The 18,884-nt window shown below is 32.3% G+C and overlaps 2 protein-coding genes across 3 annotated transcripts in view; one reads left to right on the top strand and one right to left on the bottom strand.

Moving 5' to 3' along the window:
* The window catches only part of LOC143251946 (A-type potassium channel modulatory protein KCNIP1-like), a 142,504-nt gene extending 123,949 nt beyond the window's left edge, over positions 1-18,555 (bottom strand). Inside the window, exon 1 of the mRNA XM_076503376.1 lies at positions 18,177-18,555. The gene's annotated coding sequence lies outside the window, so the exon portion shown is untranslated. The remainder of the gene's footprint in view (positions 1-18,176) is intronic.
* Positions 6,719-11,275, top strand: LOC143251981 (uncharacterized). Of its 2 annotated transcripts, none has more exons than XM_076503433.1 (2): positions 6,719-7,921; positions 8,140-11,275. In XM_076503433.1, exon 2 carries the CDS (start codon positions 8,563-8,565, stop codon positions 8,947-8,949), a length of 387 nt encoding a protein of 128 aa, XP_076359548.1. In that variant the 5' UTR covers positions 6,719-7,921; positions 8,140-8,562; the 3' UTR covers positions 8,950-11,275. Both variants share the same exon structure in this region, with proteins under 2 accessions (XP_076359548.1, XP_076359557.1).
* Positions 18,556-18,884: the final 329 nt, after the last annotated feature.

The following is an 18,884-nucleotide window of genomic DNA, read 5'->3' as shown; positions in this document are numbered from 1 at the left end:
TCCCCTCTCTAAACATTAGGCTTCGGTGACTAGTTTAACTGCTCCAGAATAATAAAATCGTTCTTTTTAACTTACTTTAAATAACATGTGCTAAGTGCACCAATGCCAGTTTAACGTCTTGAATCCAATTAAAGATAAATTATTTAACAAACTGTTTATTTCTTATTGTAACTGGCATCAGATGGGTGACGAAGAAGAGGTATTATCGGATATTTCTTGTTCAGCACATTTTATTCAAGGAGCAAATTCATGTTGTTACGAAACCTCTGACACGACTCAAGATCGTAATCCTGCTTTTAAGAATCCTACCGAAAAATGTTTTTTTTTAGTAATTACAGTTTTAACCACACGTTGTAACGTAGTTAGGCATACAAAAGTTTGCAAGACCCAGTGACTCAGCGGAAAGTCTGCAAGCTTATAACACTAAAATCTAGGTTTCGTTGCCCCTGGTGGGCACAATGCAGAATGCTTAGTGTGTAACATTGTGCTTATTAACAAATACGCAAATAAAAATAAACCCACTTTTGCAACTTTATTACTATCGCTCAACAAAGACGACAAAAGTAAATTGAAAGCCTAGCAATATTTGGTTTCATACCAGTTTTTAACTGTCTCCTTGTCCGACATGTTTTATCACATACACTAATAACAAAAATATTCTTTCTGCTTCGTCATTCGATTAGTGATAACATTATTTGTATGGCTAGAAATAATCGGAAGACTATACGTGAAAAAAAGTTACTCCTGTTATTTTTAACTCAAAGATACAAAATCGGCTCTCTGTACTCTGTCTACCAAGGGGCAATCGAACCCTGTATTTTAACGTTGCGTGTCCGTAAACTTACCATTGGTCCACCGGAGAACCTTGGAAAAAGACGGTTTAACAAAAAACAAGCATGGTTTCAAGTTTGAGTTCAGTCATCCAAGTATGATGTTTCCATATTCCTTGCTGGTTCGGCTTTATTATTCACAACGGTTAAGAAACAAAACAAGTCGACACGCTAAATAATTATAATTGTTCAACTACACTTACCATTCAAGACACTATTGTTTTTGGATGATATGATCACCGAAACTACTGAATCGTTTTAGAAACACTCCTGTTTAATCAGAAACATTTAAAATAAAGAAACAATACAAATGTTTAGTTTTGAGTTGAATCAAATGTGTGAGTTGATTTTATCAACCAATATATATGATTGTAATTCATCATTTTAACTTGTTTCAGTTGTTGTTTATCAATGATTATTATCACGGTATAGTAAAAAATTAAACGTGAAGTTTCTTTGTTCTTATTTCATATCAACTCCAAGCAATAAGAACCCAAATGCTAAATCTAGCTAAAATACTAGACAGTAGCCACAAACTATCTTACGCTGTAAAATAATAGAATGGTACTTTTCTTAATTACTTTGAAAGTGGAAAAAGAGTCCTTATTCGATTATTATTATTTCCGGATCTACCTTTCGCACAGACCATAATTATTTGTCTCTCATATCATCTTCGGTGTTAATATAGACAACCATTTTAAAATGTGTGAACTTAGTAATTAGTTGGCTCATTCTTTCATGAGGTTTATGTTTCTAATCGCATCGCTTGTAAGCTTTTAGTAATAATCCAAATTATTGTTTTCTTTAAAAACAATCAGTGTAGAATAGTTTCCTAACACTAGCCTGGAGATATTCATTGGTAAGGTTAGACCTCAGCTTTATGAGGGTAGCTATGATATAGTTAAGCTTAAGTCCGATTGCATACATCCGTTGTTCCTGTTTACTCCCAAGTTTATACCTGGGATTTATTGCTTTATTATTATTAATGGAATAGTGACTGACAACCTGTTTGGAACGTCACTGTTGGTGGGAAATTCATTTTGCTTTATGATATAAAGATGGTGTATATTTCGTACACATTGATTTGATTTCTATTGTGCTATGTTTTTATTCTATTCTATTTCAGATCCCTGATAAAATTCAGGTCACTTCAGTATACGTCTAAAGATTGAAAGATTTAAAAGATTTTTCTTTTTGTATTTTGTCTTTTCGTGATAATGCTAACATGTACAGCTTTAGTCAAATATAGCAGTGTACATAATCGTAAACAACTTAAATCTATGTTTCAACGTCTACTCTAAACGTATCAAGAGAAATATAAGCAAACAATATGGGTTTGCTAGCCCTATCGCTACGGGTCACGAGTTTGTTGACACCTATTCAAAATGTTATTGAATTACCTTTTTTTATGAATGTATGCCAATAACTTTTAGTGTCAAATTGTAGACTGTAATTCAATTTTTAGTATGATTTATTGGTTGATTTCTTAACTTAAAAATAACTATTTAAAAAGAAATTCTAATTATCAATATTTGTGTGTCACAAATTATATGTTCGTGATACCCAAATACAAAGTACATTTTTTTGTGAATTAGGAATAGAAATTAGATTACCGATATTGACCAGCTAGAATCTAAAATAATAACTTCCCATCTTTTGTATTTGCTGAGATATCACTACATTTCTGAATCAAACAGAGTAATTCCCCCATCTCTTTCCATTTTTGGAAACACTTATTTTCGTACACCTACTTCTGTCTATTACATGTGAATAACCAATAGAAAGCTCAGCATGTCCTCCTAGTGGTTTTTCAGCCAATGTAAAGTACTCTGACGACAAATTCCATCTTTCCTTTTTAGAATTTCAGCGGTAAGTCAAAACTTCAGTTAACCAAGTTAATAAACGTGATATATTATAGTGCAATTTTATTATATTAATGTTGTAGTTAATTTTTCTTTTTGTTATTTCAAAATTTACGTGTAAAACTTAATTTTCTCGTTTCACATCCTTTACGTGCAAAATTTGATAAGTTTTAACAATCTGCAGCAAACGACTGCAAAATTGGCAACAAGAAGAGATAATTGTTTGTTACACTTCTTTATTTACTGTTCTATGTTTTAAAAAAATACTTTTAAGAACTTATTTGTAAATGGTATTAATGTATTACTACTGAAATGTGGCTGTATTTTACAGAATACTAGTCCACTAAAACACAGCCAAGATAGGTCATTTTGTAATGGCAACTGCGCTGCATCATTACAATTGCAATGTTGTTGTTAGTCAGGCATAGTTCAAAAGTCAATATAATGAAAATAATAAATATATTTTTATAAATGTCTTGAAATTTCAGCTATTTAAAATAAAAATTTTTGTTTTCGTTTTATAATCTGTAATCATTCTAGAGTGAAAAAAGGCATAATTTATATTTGATTCCTCATTTTTTATTGTGATTACGAGATCAGCCAAATCGACCCAACCCGTACAGAAATACAGTAGTGAAAATAATAAATAAAATATAATTTTTAAAAAGACATTTAATATATTATTTGAAGGTTATAAAGATTTTCCATATGAAATTTGAAAGTGTTCTGATGCATAACAGTATTTTTAATCTTAAAATCAAAATTACTTTGCATGTTGAATTGTCAACACTCGAAAAGCAAAAAGGCATCATAAAAATATTACTTAAGCATCTTAAAACACTTAATAAAAATTATATTTTGTGTACGAAAGCCTTATAATGTTTACTAATAATCTGCAAAAGTTTATAAACGTATGCGTACATTATCAAAAATTATCTCATGGTGTTACGAGCTGCGTGGATCCTACCCAACCCGTAATGGTAAATGTTTCTAACTAAAAATATTTCTCTATTTCTATTTTTTTTATTTATTTTCTAGACAAGAAAAATCGCCTACACAAAAAATAAATGTTAATTCTTTTCTTAGATGTTGTTGCCATAGAAACCAGCTGTTTTCGCACGACTGAAAGTGTGTCTATTGTAAAAAGAAAGAAAATCCGTTTCTCAAGCGAACTGTCATGGAACAATACGGTTTTGAGTTGCTTTTTACGACTTCATCTATAGGACTTTTTTGTCCTGGTACTTCACAATGTTTTTATAAACTGGATACAATGAAAAATATATTACAATTAAAAACAGTTTATTTTGTTCCTATTGATTGTACTACAGTCTGAAACTTGGATAGTGCAAAATATCCCTTTTATGAAACAATTAACTATACTTGACCATTTTCTTGTACGATTTTAACCTTTTTACTTGATAATTTCAAAACACTTTATAGATAACACTGAAAGAAAACTGAACATTTCTTTCTGTTTGATAAAAAGTTTGTTTGTAGTTTAAGCACAAAGTGGGTTATCTGTGGTCTGTTCACCACGTCTATCGAAAGTCGGTTTCTGGCGTTGTAAGTATCACACATACCACTGTGCTAATGTGAGAAAGAGAAGGTATACATAGAGTTTAGCGTGTTACACTAAAACGATTTTAAATTTGCAAATCAGTAAATCACATGACAAATACATCCGGTTCAAAGTCGCAGTGGAACGAAATGTATCAGAACTAAATTTCAAGAATGTTTAGATTTTTATAGATACTATGAAACCGCATAAAATGAATCGTGTTTGGGAAGGGTAAGTAACAGCTCTTTCTGACAAAAAAAATATTCACACAATTAGATCATAAAAATGTGCTCAGCTCAGGTATTTAAATATGAATAGTTAGAAATATCACTTGTAGTTCATTAGATTAAAAATCAAAATAATGTAAATCAGCATATAGTACCATAAACCTACAGCAAGTCGTATGAAAAGCATACACGAGCTTTCATGGCATATCTGTTCAACTGTCGCATATCTTAATCAGCTGTAGAATGAAACGGCTATTCAAGTTCACAGTAATCAAGTCGCCAGACTTCTGCGATATCGAAGTGTTGAATGTACGTTTGGAAACAGTCGTTCTCCTAAACTAAATGTAGTGTGGAAGTGTGGTGTACTTTAGACATGACATCCTTTCGACGGGGCTTTTTGCAACCGAAACTACTTTGCAAGGCCATTGTCAAGGTGCATGGTTATCAGCAACAGCATAACCATAGGTAACAACATGAACTGTAACGACGCTGTTACGCTGCAACTCTATTTTAGTACAACGTACTCAGCTTCTGTATTTCATCTGAAATTTCTTCGTTTTATTCAAGATTATCTAAATAATAATATTTTATTTATTTCACTAAGTATTTAAAAGAAAAGTCTTAACTATTGCATAAACATATTTCATGAACTAACAAATAGTGAAATGGTTTTGTTTTTCAGGTTATTTCCTTATTGGCTAGTCATCGACTAACAGAGACAAAGAAATATCTGTTTAGCGAATTACATTTGCGCATATAATTGAAGGCTATGAATTTTATCAAGTCACGCATTACTCAAACTATAGAGATACTTAGCGAGTATTTATTGTATAGAGAAAAGCGTTCGATGAAGAATATTTTGTCCCCAGACAGCCGAGACTATCAGTTATGTGGGTAAAACTGACGCGGCTGTACAAGCACAGTGGTGCTCTTGATACTGTTCGTACTATCGCAGATAAATCCATCACCAGGGTTTTTTCAGGTATTTTTAGTCCTAGTTAAACAAAGTTCAAGCTCCAGTAAACATTTTTTTATTAATATGGCCATTTACATGTCATTGGTTGACAAAGTAAATTCAGGCGCCATCTTTGTTGCTGACCTTCTGGTTGTCTAATAAAGTGCATTTTAATATAGTCTATGGTTTCCTTGAATGTAATGAAACTATTTTCTAGAGTCTGAATTGTCCTCTCCTATGGTCGGATGTACAGTAAATGAAAGAGGAAAAACGTTTACCAAAGTTTAGTGTAATGTGCTTATACAGAACATGCTAGTAAACTGAGGACATAGTTACTGGAATTAAACTAAATTTATTTTCTTTTTAATTTAAAGCGATTATTGTATAACGGCTGAAACCAAAGGTTTGACTTTATATTCTGGATTAATAGCTTCTTCTTAATATCTACCAATAAGCATTGTAATGTTATAATGTGTGTTACGTATTATTATCCCTGACGAGTCTGTGATTTCTTATGTAACGTACATTAGGTATTACAGTTTCAAGTAACCGGAAATTTGAATTTGAATTTACAAGTTAAGTAAATGTTAATATGTATCAAATTTATGATACTTGTCAACACGATTGATACACACAGTTTTGTTTCATATACAAAAAACAATACAATTTATAATAACGGTTATTACAAATAATGATTTATATACAAGAGTTTTACAAACTTACAAACAATACTAAGTCCTATATCTGATCTGGAACTGAATATTTTATCGACGGTTCACGGAGAGCGAATTAATTCTATGTTGATACATAGATACACTTCTCTTGACGGGAAAGCTAGTCAGCTCTATTTATGGCTGGCCTCGCGCAGTTTACAAGCTAGCTTTTCACCGAGGAAAGTATCTAATGTCCTCGCAGAAATATTAACGTCCGAAGTTAATACCCTGAAGTTGAAAGGTTTGTAATGTTCGAAATCTGTAAACGTTCCTGTTTTCCGACTAATAAGTGTTTATCACAATTATAGCTTCCGAAGTTTATGGCATGCTTACGTCAGCAGACGAGCAATATTTCTAAACTGACTTCCTGCATATTGCGTCTGTTACCTGTTATAAGCTTGAGAGGAAATATTCTAGAAATTTCAGCTAAAAAAACAATACTGAAATTTTTCACACATGCATCGTACATTGTTGATTCTTATCATCGAGAATTTTGTAAAAAGTTAAAGAACAGGCGGGACTTTCGCAATACACATTTAATAATACTTAACAATATTTCTAAATGTATATTTAACAAAAACAAACATCAATGTTAAAATAAACACATAATAGTACATCCGTTACATGTATTACAGTACAGCTAAAATTACGTTCACAGTATACAAGGAATTCAGTTACTTGTGTCAGCTCAACTTGTCCTTGGTTTATTTACTCCATATTAATTCAAGTGAATGTGATGTTTTTTGTTTATCCGCGAACTTCTCACACAGTTGTAGTTAGCAGGACTAAACTTGGCAAGCTCGAATGTTTCCTTATCCATTTGTCGTAGACCCCTACAACGTAGAACTATCGCGCGCCTAAACAGTCACCCACGCGTGATAGGGTTCTAGGAGTGAGTTTTCATTATAGTTAAACCTGAAACTGGCACCGGTGTTTGTATTCCTTGCCCCAGTCGGGTTCCGAGAGCAGTGTATTTGAAACTGTGTTTTCAGGTTCATTATTAACTATCTTAACGTACACTTGTGCACAGATTGTGCTGTTATGAAACTCATTCATGCATAATAATATCTTATAACTGAACAAAGACCTTCACCTCCCAAAAAATTATTTCAACACTGCTCAATGCATATAAATAATCTTATATCAATTACGGTATGTAATAAAATTTTTAGTTTTTCTTGTTCCTGGGCAGAAAGTATTATTTCCCAATTGCTTGTGCCTAAAATAAATGGAAAAGACTTATTTTTCGCTTCAAACTTTGCTTTTGTGACTTGAGTAATGAACTTTTCAAATTTACTCATTTTCCAGAACATTCAAGGTAGATTCAGTGCTGAGTAGCTGATAGAGAATTTTCTTTAACTTACAAGAATTTTCAAGAACTTTCTAGAATGTTAAAGAACTTACAATAATTTTCTCGAATGTTGTAAAACTTACGAGAATTTTCAAGAATCTTTTAGAATTTTCTAGAACTTTGCATAATAGTATATATACAGAGGCTCACCACTTACCACTTCAGTTTAGTTCTAGCTGCCTAAGTGAACACACAGACCTATCTGATTTTATCAGAGATGGCATCAAGAAGCTGCAAGCATTCTCCAGATGCATTCTTCTATCTATGTGGCCAACTTATCAAGACAAGAGCGAAAACGTACTCTATGACAGCATCTGCTAAAATGTGTGAAGCCTACCAGGCATATTTTGGCATGCCTGTCAGAGATCAAGACAAACCTTGGGCACCTCATGTTACCTGCGAGCACTGCAGAAAAACTCTAGAAGGTAAGACGGACAATTTTTGCTTTTTTAAATAGTAAGATTTTATATTATACAAATTTTAGACCTTTTAAATTTTAAATATCTTTTAATTTATTATTTTTTAAATTTTCAATAGTATAAAAAATATCACATAAAATATTTTTCATGAACCTCTTACACATTAGGTGTGGATGAAATAAATTTATTCTTCATAATAACAATTTTATTTTGCTTTATTGCAGGATGGTACAGATGGAAAAAGAGAGCCATGAAGTTCGCTATTTCAAGAATTTAACGTGAACCCACTGGCCACTCAAGCAATTGCTACTTCTGAATGGTGGACCCTTCTAAACGTCGGGTTGGCAAGAATGCATCTGCTGTCATGTATCCAGACCTTCTATCATCTATCACCCCAGTGCCACACTGCCCTAAGCTCCCTGTACCCACTCTGCCAGGAAGAAAGGAGCCATCCTCAGAAGAGAGCAGCAAATCAGAAGAGGAGGTAGACGTTGACGATCCAGATTAGAATGTCAGCATTACGGCTGATGAGAGAAACCCATACTATCCCAACTAAAGAGACCTTAAAGACTATATCAGATATCTTGGTCTAACAAAGTCGAATGCCGAGCTTTTCACATTTAGGCTGAAGGAGTGGGATGTTTTAGATGAAAGTGTGCAAGTCGCAAGTCAGAGGAAATGTCACCAACATTTTTTATAGCTTCTTCACTCATCAAGATGGGCTCTGCTTCTTTCACAATGTATCCAGTCTGTGCGAGGCAATTGGAATTGCCTGTAATCCAAACGAGTGGCGCCTCTTCATTAATAGCTCATCCAGAAACCTCAAAGCTGTACTGCTCCATTCAGGGAATAAGTATCCGTCTCTTTCCCTCGCTCATTCGGTGCACCTTAAAGAGGAATACAACAGTGTCAAGACCTTGCTAGAAGCCTTAAAGTATGATGAATGTGGCTGGGATGTTATCGGAGACTTCAAAATGGTGACATTACTGATGGGTCTCCAAGGAGGCTTTACCAAGTTTCCCTGTTATCTTTGACTTTGGGACAGCAGGGACACTGCAGCGCGCTACAACAGGAAGCGTTGGCTACAATTGACCGAGTTCTCTATGGGGAGGTACAATGTCAAGTGTGAGCCACTAGTGGACCTCCAGAAAGTGATGTGCCTGCCATTGTACATAAAACTGGGTCTTATGAAACAATTTGTCACAGCTCTGAAAAGAAGCCTTCAATTACTTTCGAGACTTCTTCCCTAAGCTGTCTGAGGCAAAGGTCAAAGCTAGTATCTTCGTTGGACCACAAATAAAGAAGATCCTGGAGTGCACAGAATTCGCCAAGAAGCTCAGTAGAAAGGAAGGAAAAGCTTGGGGCAGCTTTGTCGCAGTGGTTTGGGACTTCTCGGGCAATCACACGGCCGAAAATTATGTGGAACTGGTTGAGGCTCTGGTGAAGAACTACGGCAAAACAGACTACGCTCGTCTTGATAAATTCAAGAACATGGGAGCAAACTAAGAGGAGCAAGGCGAGCGCTTCCATCAAGATATACTGGACTTTGAACGCCGCTATCAAGGAGCGTATAACGAAAACATGATGGGAGACAGGCTATATTTGGGAGCTGATACGTTAAAGTGATTTAAATAAGAGTCACAAATCTCGAAAAACTACTCATTTCTGAACATTTTTGCTCATTGTTGTATGGCTTTAGTATAAATACAAAGAAAATCTTGATTCACATGTTGTTGTATTCAGACCTTATGTAAATGAAATTGTGCAGATTTTCCCGTTTTTACATAGAAAATAAGTTAATTTCTAAATTTCATTATCCAGGTCACAAAAGCAATGTTTGAAAGGAATAATGACCATTTTCTCTATTTTACAACATAAACAACTAAGAAATAACACATACTATCCAGGAACAAAAATTGTGTTACATAGTGTTATCATTAAAAAATCAGAAAAATTGTACGATATTTCTTACAGAGCTCAAAATTGTGCGCAAATGGTCAACGTTTATTGATATGAAATTGTTTAAGACTTTCGCTAAATTATAAACTAAATATTTTTAACAGACGCCCCCTTATTCCACCCACTGGTCCGTCCTGGTGTATGTACAGTGATACATTTTCTTAGAATAGATATTTTACGGATCTTCACCCCACTTAGGACGACTAAAGAAGTAAAGGATAGTGGAAGAGCTTGACCGATGAACTGTGGCCTCTGTGAACATCAGATGAGCTTTGAACTTTGCTATGAAGTACAAAATATTTATATTAACACATATAAAGAATAGTTGTCCGTCTGTATGCCACCACAAACTGTAGTGAAAGCCTAGCTGAGTCAGTTTTGATGGTATATTGGTATAAGAATGCAGATGGACACCCCCACAAAGAGTAGATCTCATTTAAACGAACAAGCAATAGAATGAAAATTTCGAATTTGGCAGCCGTTTAAATTTTACAGCCTTGATTCGTGACTGAGAGCTTAACTAAGCCAGAAGGTCGGTAAGCAAAATAAGAGAAGCTGACGTTAAAGAATGTGACGTTTGATGTCACGCGTACCTTTCTAACCCACGAACGGTTCGTGCACTGCAACCCAAGACATTGGAGAAGGTAGAAAAACAATCCATTTGTGGCAATACTTTTTACGTTCGGCATTCATGTGTACGTTTGTTCGTACTTATATAAATACAATAGTATAACATGTCTATCAAGGTTTGTATCTCGATAACTACATCAGACTCAGTACGTATCTCACCTTATTATATTTAAATACATACTCTAGCCTGAATATATTTGTCTCAGCTTACCAAAGTTTAATACTGGAATATATATGGCAGCCTTATCATACGAGACTCATCTTTCTAATATCAAAACTTCTATTTAGATAAACACTCTGTGCTATACTTCACATACATGACTCACCTTCCTAATATAACGGCTTATACTTAATAAATACACTATACTATGCTTCACATATTTGGCTCACCTCACTAATATAAAGATTTATATTACATAAACACATTATTATATACTTACGTATCTGACTCTGTGTAGGTAGTTTTTTAGCATTTAAGAAGTTAACGATAATTAAGACTAAAACAGTTTTCAATGTACACTGTCAGTTTACCTTTTTTATGGTTCCTTTTTTACTGTTTATCTTACCTTTCCATGACTTTCTTACCTTGTCAGATGAAGACATAAATAAATAAATAAGCAAATCAAACTGTCAGTTTACCTTAATTATGCTTTGTTTTCCACTGTTTACCTTACCTTCCCATAACTTCATAACCTTGTCAGATGAAGGCTTATAAGTAAATAAGTAGGCAAGTCAAACTGTCAATTTACCTTAATCATAGTTTCTTTTTCATTGTGTACATTACCTTCCCATGACTTTCTTACCTTGTCAGATGAAGACTTATAAATAAATAGGTAGGCAAGTCAAATTGTCAGTTTACCTTTATTATGTTTTGTTTTTCACTGTTTACCTTACCTTCCCATGACTTTCTTACCTTGTCAGATGAAAACTTATAAATAAATAGGTAGGCAAGTCAAATTGTCAGTTTACCTTTATTATGTTTTGTTTTTCACTCTTTACCTTCCCATGACATTCTTACCTTGTCAGAGGAAGACTTATAAATAAATAAGTAGACAAGTCAAATTGTCAGTTTACCTTTATCATAGTTTGTTTTTCACTCTTTACCTTCCCATGACTTTCTTACTTTGTCAGGTGAAGACATATAAATAAATTAGTAGGCAAGTCAAACTTTCAATTTACGTTTATCATAGTTTGTTTTTTACTGTTTACCTTACCTTCCCCTGACTTTCTTACCTTGTCAGATGAAGACTTATAAATAAATAAGTGGACAAGTCAAACCGTCCGTTTGCCTTTATCATAGTTTGTTTTTCACTCTGTACTTTACCTAACAATGGCTTTTTTACCTTGTCAGATAAAGACTGATAACTAAATAAGTACATAAGTCACACTGTCAATTTACCTTTATCGTAATTTAATATATATAATAACTTATGTTCATATGACTATCTTATTCAGTGTTTATGGATACGCACAAGCCTGATCTATCAGTTTTTTGTTCCATCGATCTTGGTTTGGTGGTTGGTGTTTTACGGCACAAAGCAGGGTATCTGTACAACATAGATCTAAACAGAGAACTTTGAGAGAATGAGAGACAGTTATTTTGATTAAAATGAATCACATCAATCACACAGTTTCGTTTTCGAGCTTAGCACTTTGCTATAGAAAAGAGCATTTATTACAGCACATAATAAACTGAAACAACATGTTTTCATTAACTTAAAAACATCTATTATTATTTGGTGATCATAAAATGTTTTATTTCATGGTTATAAACTGTTTGCTTCTAAGGTAAATTAATTAAATATTAAGTTTTATACCACAGACGTTTTGCGCATTCAAAACTAATGCGATGGTGCACACTCGACAAGTGCAAGCTTCGTCAATGTAGTTATTCAAGTGTAATCACTTCGGGAAATTAATCATTCTCCTAAGGGTCCAGTTTTAATTAAATGTTTTTACCCTATCAAATAGCTTCTCTCCACTCTCAAGTTATATATTACCTTATTTCTGTGTAACCTTTACTACCACATAATAAAAAAGCTGAAAGATCGCTCTCACCAGATACGATCTCGAAAGCTATAGTAAAACCTTTTTTTAAAGGTAAGTAACGTAATAGAAAATGAACACTTTCTTATAATAATATCAAAGTTATATTTACAAGTTTTCTCGAGAGTTCGTTGAGCGATATTTAAACATATTTCGAATTTTCCTTAGTCTTACAGGTTGCTGAACGACAATAAAGAACAGGAAACATACGTCTTTACGAATGTGTAATGTTGTTTTATGTTATGAATAGTATTCTTAACGTTGTAGTTGTTTTATACAGGGCTAAAGCAAGTATTATATTAAACAATATAAAAACTCACAAACAGGTTTTAAACTGAATGCCTAAATTTAATCATTAAAAACAGTGTTTCAGATACACAACTACCTTTTTCCAAACTTCGCTGATAAATAAAAGATAGATTAAATTGTACATTATTTTTCAATATTGTGCTCCATTATAAGTCGGGTTAGTGAAAACTGTTATTTTGTCGATAAAATTCACTACTGATAAAGCCCCTCGCTAGTACAGCGGTATGTCTACGGATTTACAATGCTAAAATCAAGAGTTCGATTCCCCTCGGTGGACTCGGAAGATAGCCCATTGTGGCTTTGCAATACGAAAACACACACACACACACACACACACATTATATGCTTGTGAGTCAAATTGAAGAAACCCAAATGGTATAAAAGAAATCTCTTACACGTTCACTAAAATGTTTTGTTTTTTTAGATAATCAAAAGTGTATTTATTCTTTTCTCATGGTTATCTTTGATTAATCTTGATCAGGTATACGTTGTATTTTAAACTTTGAAAACACTATTACTATTAAAAATACTTTTTATGGTGTAACGTGTTTAAATAATTTTCAGAAACTCGTGTTCTGAATTTATTTTTTCTAGCTAAAATACTATTCGCTTGTAAGATAGATTCAGACGTGGAGATAATATAAAACGTTTCTAAAATGCATTATTAAATCATCTTCTTCAAATATGAGTTTCTTTGTCTATGTTTTAAACAGTCACTACTGTTTAACTATTATAATATAAATTTTATTGTCACTGCTCATACTACTGTTTCTTTCTCTTGACCCACGCTAGTACAGCGGTATGTCTCCGGATTTACACAGCTAAAAACAGGGATTCGATTCCCCTCGGTAGACTTAGCAGATAGCCCCATGTGACTTTACTATAAGAAGACAAACAAACATTTCTTTCTCTTCTATTAAACATTAACTAAAACCCATCTTTCTGGATTAGTTAAATAAATAGGAGAAGATAAAAACGATAACTATAATTATTTTAAATACGATGTAGAGAAGATTTGAAAGTTGTGTTAACCATCTGAGGAGATTCAAAAAATCATAAAAGCGGCATTAATAAAATTATACTTTGTAACAGTAGTTCATAGAAAATTCTATGAATACGTCATAACACGTGCAACCACCCCTTATTAGGATAACTTTGTTTTAACCTAAATAACGGAAATGAGTCTTGCTTTGAGAAACTCTAAGAAACGAACACTAAAACTCTTAAACACAATTATTAACAGGGTTTTTATCTGGTGTGAACAGGAACGTTTACAGGATTACATACCTCTAAAATCCGAGATTCGATTCCCGTAGAGGATTAAGTGAAAATATTTCATTGTGTAGCTTTGCATCGAGAAAACAGCAACAATAAAATAGATGTTAAAACGTAAATAAAATGATTGTCTAACATTTATAACAGTCTAAATCTGTTGATACGAAAATTGTTATTGGTTCGGATATTACTTAAATTCCCAAATATTTTTTTTACATACATCAAAAGTTACCTAATAACTGAGCAGTACCTTTATAATCTACCTCTGCTGAGAAAAAAAAAAAAAGGTTTTTTGCTTTACGTTTTAATGGCTATCACTATCACGTTTTTAATGTCCTCAAACGTTCTGCAGTAAAGTAAGGAATGAAATAAGAAAAAACGTAATTGAAATCTCACTAACAAGTCATTTTGATGCTTCGTCACGTGGATGTTTGACAAATATATAATGGAATCATTTTATTTCAGCTTTTACATTTATCGTCGCCTCTCATATTTTTATTTCAATAAAAGTGCATCGTTATGCTAATTTTATATATAATAAAATATAATTGTTAAAAGCATATTGAACGTATTAAGCAATCTTTGCTTTTGTTCGTTTCGAATACTCACGCAAACTGTACAAGGATTGTCGTTTGTGAATTAAGGTCAAATTTATAGTGTACGTTAAGCTTTTAAAACTTTCGTACGTGTGATTTCTCTGGGATAATTAAACGTAAGGGACATCTTAAAAGATATCAATACATTGGTAAATTGGTCCTAAATTCAAAACATATTTAAATAAATTTGCTGTTATCATACAACTTATCAAAAACGTCTTTTTGTTTATTCTAGATGGTACAAGAGAATAATGCTTCATTTAAGATTATTACGGCGATTAAATGTTCATTAATGAAATATTAGTCGAGGTTTAATGATAAAAATAAATTAGATAGATTAATAACTGTCGTTTAATGTTAATCAACAAAACTGTATAATGAATCTAACGTTATATCCAATTAACAAACTATATTCTAGTTGTGAAATAACATGTACACTAAACAGTTCATTTTAATATTATACTGATCGTTAATCAGCTAAAACTTTCTTTTTTTTCACAATACTAGGATAGTGTTGTGAACGACAATGTTTAAAAATTGTCTGACATCTAGTCACAATTTTTACACTAAAAACATTTCAGACTTCCTATCAACAACTACCTGAATGAAAGAAAAAAGTTTCACACCTAAATTAACTTCAAGACGTTTTATCAGAGTAGCAGAAAAATTATACTTAATTAATATTGTTTCAACTTAATACTACTTACTAATTCATACTCTCTTAACTTCGTTCTACTTACTAATAAACACAGTTATGACGTTGTTCTACTTATCAATTGATATTATTATAACGTTGTTCTACTTGCTAGTGAACATTGTTTTTACGTTGACTTAATGATTCATTTAAGGCTCCAAGACTATGTTAATGAATGAACGTCTTGGTATAACTAAGGATAGGTGTTTTAATGTTTGACTACATTCCTTATTGTTTTAATCATTGTTAATAATTTTTTGTTATCCCTAGCGTTGTTGTTCGTTCTTAATAGTTCTTTGTTATCCCTAATGTTGTTGCTCATTGTTAATAATTCTTTGTTGTCCCTAGTGTTGTTTTTCATTGTTAATAGTTCTTTGTCATTCCTAGTATTGTTTTTCATTCTTAATAGTTCTTAGTTATCCCTAATGTTCTTATTTTGATATTGTTTGTACTGAAGTTTTATTTTTACTAATTCATTATTTCACTTTACAAGCAATATGATAATACAATGTTTTTTCCTTCACTTTCAGCAAATGAACAAATTTCCAGCCATTAATGTTCGCTAACAATGCATCAATCTAATTATTAAAAAACACAAATCCTTTTTAGTCCTTAGTGTTGATATAACAGGAAAACATATGTCTCTCCTTTGACACAGCATAAATCTTTTACATTGATTAATTTAATATTTTTTTACTTTCGGTATGATTATAATTAAAAAACTAGTCACGCCACTTTAATGTTTCCCAAGATAATATTTCATAAAGACAGTTTATTTTGAACAAACCTTAAAAATCTTTTTTTAGTTTCATTGCGAGTGATAAGTTGCTCATAATAAAAATAATTGTTTTATTCTTTCTCCACAATCGAGATAAGCTATGTCTTTTTTTCAACTCCTCCAGAGTGGAACACAGCATGTCTGTGGACTTTCAATGCTAAAATGAAGTTTCAATAGCCGTGATATACAGAGCACAAACAGTTCGATGTGTATTTTTGTGCTTAAATGCAAACAGATACTTTGAACTCCCTTCAGGCCGAAAACAAAAGAGCCGTTTGTAAGTTGTTTACCAAGTTCGGGCAAGAGTAACCAATTGTAACATTATAATACCTGTAATTACAACAATATTAAGATGCATCTATTTCTAATAATCTTAAATTTTGTCATAAGAACATAATATATGTTCGCTCTTCAAAACAGGGCAACTAACAAATCATCTACAATTTAATATTAATTTGACGTGAACAGCCTTTGAAACTACAACTTCTTTAATGTTGAAACACCTGTGTTATAGTTCAAAAGCTAAATGCAAAACTTCGAACACCCTTCGTTTTCAAAATTATTAGGTTGTAACCAGTATCAATCTTTTAATTAGTACAGTTGTTGTATTACGTATTAGGGGCTGTTATTAACTTGAGCGTATGTTGTCTTTAATCGTGTTTCATTAGAACTTTTTGTATTTAGAACTATAAAGTAAAAATTCTACAATAAACTAATCAATAGCGTATTTTAAAACTTTCTTTGTTAGTTTGTTTTTATATTTGTTATCGTTGCTCTTCTATATTAGCACTTTCCTTTTTAGCAAACTTTTGTTATAAGCACTATTGTTGTTCAATGTTAATAATTCTTTGTTATCCCTAGTGTCGTTGTTCATTGTTAATAATTCTTTGTTATCCCTAGTGTTGTTGTTCATTGTTAATAGTTCTTTGTTATATCTAGTGTTGTTGTTGTTAATTATCAGTATTTTTGTTGTATCTAGTGTTTTTATTATTCAACATTGGTATTATTCCTCCTAGAACCTTATTATATTTAATATCGTTGTTTAACACCAATAGACAATCTATTCGGTATCAAATATAGCCTAATAATCGTTTACTTTATCTCAATACATATATTTTTTGTTATTTTTTGCAATATCGTTCATCATCAATAGATAATAATTTAATCCTTCACATTTCTATGTTAGTATATTTTCCCTGTTATTTTGTATTGTGTTCTTTATCATGAATGAACATTCAAGACATCCTTTACCTTTTCTTTTTGTATTGCAGCAAAATAAAAATAAAAATTTATCTCACTCTTACCGTCATGTGACACTTTACAAAAACATAAACTCCAAAGATACGAAGTTGGTATTAGTGAAGATAATTTAGTTTTTTAATTTATTTTATTGTCGTTTCGGCTTGCTAATACTTCCAATAACTTAATATATTGTAAACAAACTCCTGTGAACCCTTACAAAACACCACTCCTAACTACCTGATACAAAAACAACATTTGTTCACAATATGATATAATAACCCAGTATATTGAAATTCACACAGAAAGTACGACCTAGCTGGACGTCTTTCATTACTCTCAAACTCAGACAACAGCATTTTAGACGTGTTTAGACCTTCTACATCTCAGCCTCAAATGTATTTTGGAAAATGGGCTCTTAAATCTTAAAAGATAGCTTAAAGTGTAAAGTATATATTATTATTCAGTTCAACGGGTTCTTGAAAGAAAAAAGCAGGAGTTATATTATTCTAACACAAATCTGGAATATTCTGCTATGTCACAAGTGACACATAAATTAGAGTCCAGTGCAAATGTAAAGCATGTAATTTAATGGTAATGAGCATAATAATAAAATCAGAGTGTGCTTAGAACTTACTATGAATGAATGTTTAGAAATAAAGATAAAAATATTTATTTTCTTCGCAATTTTTAAACTAACATTCTGGTAGACTCATTTATGTAGAACAAACCTACCGTTTATCTTATCAACAACAGTCAACCACTTCTCTATGGAAGTTTCCTGTTTATATCTCTGCCAGAATGAAGTGATTCACTATGATTAACTCTGTTTTGACAAAAATGAGACAGGCTACTCGTTCTTCACGTTCACGCTGCGGTAATAACGTAGCAAAGACAGAGTGTTCACGTGCTAGAGTTTCATAGAGCAGACACGAGGTAAACACTGGTGAACGTTTGTCAAAATAACGTTAAAAACAGGCAAAGAGACTCAAAGACATCAATATACAAAAATAGAGACGCATTATTGTCTGATCACCTAGGTTCGTAAGGTACCGTCGACTTGAAAGAAAAGCGCCTGGAGCTATTAAATAGAGCATATAGTGATAGTTGTGGAGATGGGGGTTTCTGAGAAGGAAGTACTTTGGCATCTTGGGAATTCTGCGTGACAAGCCTACACCTGTCTGTGTTTAGCTAAACTTACTTGACGAAAGCAAAAGAGGATGTAACTGTAAAAAAACGAAACAAAAAATTATTTTAAACACACGTTTGTAAGGATTCCAGTGAAATGTTTTACTTGAAATATATAATTACCAGCAGTTTAATACATGTCTCTAGTAAATGCTATATACTGAACAACAGACTAAATCATTGTAAAACGAAAATGGTATTGAAATATTTAAATAGATGTCTATATAAGTAGCATTGAAATTGAAGACTTTTGTT

Source organism: Tachypleus tridentatus, chromosome 1, assembly GCF_004210375.1.
Source record: "Tachypleus tridentatus isolate NWPU-2018 chromosome 1, ASM421037v1, whole genome shotgun sequence".
NCBI classification, from domain to species: domain Eukaryota; kingdom Metazoa; phylum Arthropoda; class Merostomata; order Xiphosura; family Limulidae; genus Tachypleus; species Tachypleus tridentatus.
Note: the sequence above shows the minus strand (reverse complement) of the source record. Positions and strands in the feature narration are given on the sequence as shown.

Excerpts from the sequence above, each read along its gene's own strand:
- LOC143251981 (XM_076503433.1), top strand. The coding sequence starts at position 8,563 with ATGAAAGTGTGCAAGTCGCAAGTCAGAGGAAATGTCACCAACATTTTT.